Source organism: Cebus imitator, unplaced genomic scaffold (genome assembly GCF_001604975.1).
Source record: "Cebus imitator isolate Cc_AM_T3 unplaced genomic scaffold, Cebus_imitator-1.0 Scaffold126, whole genome shotgun sequence".
In the NCBI taxonomy this organism is placed as follows: Eukaryota; Metazoa; Chordata; class Mammalia; order Primates; family Cebidae; genus Cebus; species Cebus imitator.
This window is the reverse complement of record NW_016107441.1, coordinates 3,196,374-3,203,245: the sequence shown is the minus strand read 5'-3', so window position 1 is coordinate 3,203,245 and position 6,872 is coordinate 3,196,374. Positions and strand designations below refer to the sequence as shown.

The window sequence follows — 6,872 nt, the reverse complement described above, 5'->3', positions numbered from 1 at the left end:
TGAAGAATGTGTTATTCTTATCCAGCCTCTGTCACCCCCAGGCTGGAGTGCAGTGGTGCCATCTCAGCTCACTGCAACATCTTTCTCCTGGTTCCAGCGACTCTTGTGCCTCAGTCTCCCGAGTAGCTGGAATTACAGGCATGCACCACCAAGCCTGGCTAATTTTTTATTTTTTATTTTTATTAGAGATGGGGTTTCACCATGTTGGCCAGGCTGGTCTCGAACTCCTGACCTCAGGTGATCCGCCCACCTTGGCCTCCCAAAGTGCTGGGATTACAGGCGTGAGCCACTGCGCCCAGCCTAAGAGCTATACAAAATTTAAAAGTGACATTGCCATAGATGAAGGCATTACAGGGTTCCTCCTTTAGTAGATGCCTGGTGAGGGAAGATGCGCTCGGTGCTGTTGTTTTCCAGGTTGAGGGAAGTGATGAAGCGGCACAGTTTCCACTGTCGGATATAAGCACCAAGCCCTTCTCTTGCAGCTCTTCAAGTCCTCCGTGTACAGACGGTACAACGACTTCGTGGTCTTCCAGGAGATGCTCCTGCACAAGTTCCCCTACCGGATGGTGCCTGCCCTGCCACCCAAGAGGATGCTGGGAGGTAAAGCTAGGCGTGCTGCCCATTGGGGGCGGGGGGAGCCAGCCCATCTCCTGGACCCAGTGGTCCTGGCTCGGGGATCTACCCCCTCTTTTACAGGGTAGGTGCAGAGCTGTGGGGAAGCTCAAGCCTTTTGCCATCTGGGGCAGAGCTATGGCTTGAGCCCAGCCTTGGTGTAGGCCGGGAGACTGGCACCTGGCACCCTGGGCCCACGGGAGCCTCTGGCTGGATGACTGACACGTGGGGAAGGCATTGCTGTGCAGTTGTGAAACAGAACCCCAGTTCCCCTCTCCAGAGCACAGTGAGGAGGGCTCCCCAGAGCTGCTGAGAGGGCTGCCAGGAACACTATGCGCTCACCTGGCTGGCATTGCTCTGTCTGCATCTGCAAAGCCATCGGAGCAGCCTGAGCCATGGGCACCAGGAGAGCGCTCGGTGACCTCACGGAAGAGAACAGACATTTTGCAAGCAGGAAGTCTAAGCTGCGTCTTGCAGGAGAGAAAAAACAGCACATGGCTGCCACACCTTTACCTCCCTTCCTGAAGATGGCCTTGGGCCAGTGGGAGATGGTAGCCGACCTTGGAACCCCCCCCCAGGGCCTGCGTCCCCCGGGGCTGCAGAGCAAAGGCATGGCGGCTGCCAGCTCCAATCTCACTGTTGGTCACTCCATCAGCCCTTTCCTCAAATTCTGAATAAAACATGCTGGGGAGGCGAGTGCTTAGAGCGGATCAGCTGGCTTTTTGCCATTCCCAACCCTTCCACAGTCACCGTGTCCTGGATGGGATGCAATGTGGGAGCTAACACAGTGGCCAGTTCCCTGCATCTGAAATCGTGCAATGGTGCATAAATGCTTCTGCCTCTCGTGGGTCACTGAGCAAGCAAGCAGCCCAGAGCCTGATGATGTGATTTTCTCCCTGCCCCATGTGAACATCACAGAGCAGATCATTCTTACCACGCTGAGGGGCACATGGGGTGCTCAGGGAAGGAGAGAACGGAGGATGCGACAGGGATGCGTGATGCTGGCCCAAACCTGGGCATCCGACTCCATGAACGCTGGCCGGTGTTCCCTAGAAACTGCACGCACGTACTGCGCCACTCGTGCTGGCGTTTATGGAAGTGCAGCCTAATCGGAAGGAGCCTGCCACTCTTAAGCCAGGAGGCGGGCCTCAGCAACTGTATTATTTGTTTTCTTTCTTTTCTTTTGTTTTTTTAGAGATGGGGTTTTGCTGTGCTGGCCAGGCTGCTGTATAACTTTGTGACCTCAAGTGATCCACCCATGTTGGCCTCCCAAGATGCTTGGCTTACAGGAATGAGCCACCGCACCTGGCTGTATTTCTTAATAACTTAAAAATAGTGTTTAAAGGCCGGGAGCCAGTGGCTCACACCTGTAATCCCAGCACTTTGGGATGCTGAGACAGGCGGATCACCTGAGGTCAGGAGTTCGAGACCAGCCTGACCAACATGACGAAATGCCGTCTCTACTAAAACTACAAAAATTAGCTGGGCGTGGTGGTGCATGCCTGTAATCCCAGCTACTTGGGAGGCTGAGGCAGAAGAATCGCTTGAACCTAGGAGGTGGAGGTTACAGTGAGCTGAGATCGTGTCACTATGCTCCAGCCTGCCTGACGAGCGAGACTCCGTCTCAAAAAAGAAAACAAAAGGTATTTAAGTAACATTTTTGTTTGTGTTCAGATTGAAATGTCTTAAATGCATCAATATGTGCTTTTACTTTCTTTCCCTTTGGAGTGAAAATATTTAACCTGAATGGAAGCAATTGGTAATTGGATCCATTGCAGAGTCAGCTATAAGCACAGTGAATAGAAACTCTCGGCCGGGCATGGTGGCTCATGCCTGTAATCTCAGCACTTTGGGAGGCTGAGGCAGGATTACCTGAGGTCAGGAGTTTGAGACTAGCCTGACCAACATTGTGAAACCCCATCTCTACTAAAAATACAAAGATTAGCCATGTGTGGTGGCACCTGCCTGTAATCCCAGCTACTCCAGACGCTGAGACAGGAGAATAGATTGAACCCGGGAGGCAAAGGTTGCAGTGAGCTGAGATCGCGCCGCAGCACTCCAGCCTGGACGATAAGAGTGAAACCCTGTCTCCAAAACAAAAAAAAAGGACATCAAAAAGTCCAAGATGGTGCCAGCAAGAAAAAATTAGAATTAAAAAAGAAAAGAAAACCTGTGTTGCCTTAGTGTTGGAGCCAGCAAAACCCATTTTTTCCCTGGAGAGAAGTGCCAGGAAGGGATTATGGAAGGTGTCTTTAATGGAGATGATCAGAGTGACCACTCACTTGGTTCACAGGACTCTTGATGGAAAGGAGCAGATCTGTGGTTTTCCCTGGCAACTCCTGGACCCAAGTGTGTGTGGCTGGAGGCAGGGTTTGGGGGTGGGGCTCTTGCTCTGGGCAGCTTTTGCAGGTCCGTTTTCTGGGTAGCACTGGGGGCTCAGTCAGTGCCCTCCACTAGTCGCTGGTTGCTCCGCCGCCTCTAGGGAGAGCTTTGAGAACTCTCTGAGAGCGGAAGATGGGGGCTGGCACCCTGGACTCTGTCCAGTGACCCTGTGCACTCCTCCAGCTGACAGGGAGTTCATCGAGGCCAGGAGGAGAGCTCTGAAGCGCTTTGTCAACCTGGTGGCACGGCATCCCGTGTTCTCCAAAGATGTGCTTCTCAAGCTCTTCCTGTCCTTCAGTGGCTCGGTGAGTGTGTCCGCCCTGTGTGTGTCCCTGTTCCAGGAGCCCCTGAGCCTCCGGAGCTGCTCTTTCCTCTCTCAGGTTTGGTTTCTTATCCTCCTGGTCCTTTGTTTGGATGCCCAGCAGGAATGACATTGACAGCACTTCTTTCCTGTCCAGATAACAGCCTGAATGTGATTTTCAGAGGCGTCCCTGGTGTTGAGTTGTCAGGATTTTGTAAATCTACGTGGAGATCCTGGGTCTCTGCCGTCACTTTGAGGTTTTAGGCTGGTTGGTTTGGAGGGTTTAGGGAGATGAGAGACTCCAGATGGGAAGAAGTGTTCACTTAAAACAAAGCCCTGTCCGACTGTGAAGCACTGAGAAAGCACGCTGAGCCTCCTTGTCAGAGCCACAGCACAGACCTGCACCTGGGAATCAACTTCTTGTACATGTGCTCAGCCAGACATCCGAGCGGGGTTCCTTCCTCCCAGCGGCTGCCTCACAGCCTTAGTGAGTGTCAAGAAGCTATAGCACCAGGTGTGGTGGCTCACGCCAGTAATCCCAGCCCTTTAGGAGGCTGAGGTGGATGCATTACAAGGTCAGGAGTTCAAGACCAGCCTGGCCAAGATGGTGAAACCCTGTTTCTTTTTTTTTTTTTNTCTGAGAGCGGAAGATGGGGGCTGGCACCCTGGACTCTGTCCAGTGACCCTGTGCACTCCTCCAGCTGACAGGGAGTTCATCGAGGCCAGGAGGAGAGCTCTGAAGCGCTTTGTCAATCTGGTGGCACGGCACCCCCTGTTCTCCGAGGATGTGGTTCTCAAGCTCTTCCTGTCCTTCAGCGGCTCGGTGAGTGTGTCCGCCCTGCGTGTGTCCCTGTCCCAGGAGCCCCTGAGCCTCCGGAGCTGCTCTTTCCTCTCTCAGGTTTGGTTTCTTATCCTCCTGGTCCCTTGCTTGGACGCCCAGCAGGAATGACATTGACAACACTTCTTTCCTGTCCAGATAACAGCCTGAATGTGATTTTCAGAGGTGTCCCTGGTGTTGACTTGGCAGGATTTTGTAAATCTACGTGGAGATCTTGGGTCTCTGAGGTCACTTTGAGGTTTTAGGCTGGATAGTTTGGAGGGTTTAGGGAGATGAGAGACTCCAGATAGGAAGAAATGTTCACTTAAAACGAGGCCCTGTCTGACTGTGGAGCACGGAGAAAGCACGCTGAGCCTCCTTGTCAGAGCCACAGACCTGCACCTGGGAATCAACTTCTTGTACATGTGCTCAGCCAGACATCCGAGTGGGGCTCCTTCCTCCCAGCGGCTGCTGCACAGCCTTAGTGAGTGTCAAGAAGCTATAGCACCAGGTGTGGTGACTTACACCTGTAATCCCAGCACTTTAGGAGGCTGAGGTGGGTAGATCACAAGGTCAGGAGTCCAAGACCAGCCTGGCCAAGATGGTGAAACCCTGTTTCTACTAAAAATAAAAAAATTAGCCAGGTGTGGCAGCGGGCACCTATAATCCCAGCTACTCGGGAGGCTGAGACAGAGAATTGCTGGAACTTGGGGGCAGAGGTTGCAGTGAGCTGAGATCATGCCATTGCACTCCAGCCTGGGTGACAGAGCGAAATTCCATTGAAAAAAAAAAAAGAAGAAGCTATAGCTCGGCTGGGCACACGGTGACCCATGCCTCTAATCCCAATGCTTTGAGAGGCTGAGGTGGGAAAGTCCCTTGGGCCCAGGTGTTTGAAACCAGGCTGAGCAACATAGGGAGACTTCTCTACTAAAACAAAACAGAACTGAGGCCAGACATGGTGGTGCACACCTTTAATCCCAGTCACTCGGGAGGCTGAGGCTTGAGAATCGCTTGAACCCAGGAGGTCGAGCTTGTAGTGAGCTGTGATTGTGCCACTGCACTCCAGCCTGGGTGACAGAGTGAGACCCTGTCTCAAAGGAAAACCCTGCAGCAAAGCTCCTGCTTCCTGAGGAGGAGGCAGCTGCTAGCCCTCCAGGAAAGTTGGGTTCTGTGCTCCCTCTCCGCCTGTGCCTAGAGGACCCTTTCCCTGTACGGGGAGGGGTGGGGGCTCCACTGGAGTAGAGGTTTCCAGACTCTCTTCTATTTTAGGGAAACCGCTTCTTGAATGGGAACCTGAGGGCCTCTGCCCTCCTCCCTGCTGCAGGAAGACACCACCACTCCCAGGCTGACTTCACACAAGTCTTGGTTCCTTTTGTCTTCATTTCCCTTGAGGCAGAGGGGCATTGGCCCTGTAGGAGGGTGGCCTGTCCCTGGGATGCCCCTGGGGATACCTGGAGCAGGCAGTAGGATCTTTTGAGCCCTGGGGGTGGAATGGTTCCTTTGGAAGGAGATCTGGATTGTCAGAGAGGAATGGGGCAGGACCTGGGCGGGGCTGAGGCTCTTGTGGTGGGTCACAGGTGGGCAACCCTCCTGTTCTAGGGGCAGGACACCTCCTATGGCCTTTGCATAGATAGCATTATCTGTCACTTCCTGGCTTCAGTTTTCTTGCTTCCTTTCTGTTTTTAGAGATGGGGTCTCATTATGTTACCCAGGCTAGCAATCCTTCCCGCCTCAGGCTCTGAGTAGCTGGGACTACACTGACCTCAGGTGTTTTGTTTTGTTTTGTTTTGTTTTGTTTTGTTTTGTTTGTGAAATGAGAGTCGAGTCAGATGACGTTTAAGGCATCTCTGAAATTCTAGAATTCCTGGATGCGTGAACAGCTGCATATTAGGGTTTCCCTTTGTATCTCCTGGGTGCCTCCTGATTTGAAGGCTCGTTCAGGTGAGAGGGCTCCAGTGCCGGGGGTTGGGCCTGTCCTTGCTCTGCCCAGCAGCTCCCTGGGCTCTGGTGTTCCTGGTGCGATGGATGCATTCCTAGGAAGGAAGACACTTGTGCCCTGTTCTATTGCGCTTTTGAAATCTACCAGGGTCTCAGGCGTCTGCCATCTGTCGCTGGGGCTGCTGCTGCCCCCAGTTTGTGGATACAGGGGCCGTGCCTCTGGAGAGTCGCCCCCAGGTCTGCGGATGGAGGACCGTGCCTTTGGAGAGAAGCTGCAGGTTTGTGTTGCTCCTGCAACCAAGCCAGGCCGTCTTGTTCAGTGAGAAAGACATCTAAGGGAGGGTCAAGAGACTGCGGCATCCTGAAGTCAAAGCCACCACACATAAATGTATTTCTCCTAAGGAAGGATGACACCCTGCTCCACGGTGACCTTCGCCTCACATGAGCTTTCTCGTTGCTAGTAGAAGAGGGTGAAGTTTTCTCTTTTACTTTAGCAGGATGTGCAGAACAAGTTAAGGGAATCAGCACAGTGTGTTGGGGATGAATTCATGAATTGTCAGCTGGCTACCAGGGCCAAGGTATTTTTCTAACTTGGATGAGTACTTCCCTTTTTCATCAGTGAAACAATAGTTTTAACCCTTCATATTGATTTTGCCTCCTCTGTGTGGCAGGGATTGTGCTGCGATCCCTTGCATGGTTTTCTCATTGTTTTTTTTTAGACAAGGTATTGCTTTGTTGCTGAGGCTGGAGTGTAGTGGCACGATTTCGGCTCACTGCACCTCTGCCTCCTGGATTCAAGCGATTCTCATGCCTCAGCCTCCT

At 52.7% G+C, this 6,872-nt stretch overlaps 1 protein-coding gene across 1 annotated transcript in view; it reads left to right on the top strand.

Annotated features, from left to right (window-relative positions):
- LOC108312545 (sorting nexin-8-like) overlaps nucleotides 1–6,872 on the top strand; it is a 111,217-nt gene that overhangs the window by 6,265 nt on the left and 98,080 nt on the right. The window contains 3 exon segments of the mRNA XM_037742760.1: nucleotides 434–600; nucleotides 3,997–4,118; nucleotides 6,548–6,628. Of these exon segments, the coding sequence (XP_037598688.1) occupies nucleotides 434–600; nucleotides 3,997–4,118; nucleotides 6,548–6,628 (370 nt within the window).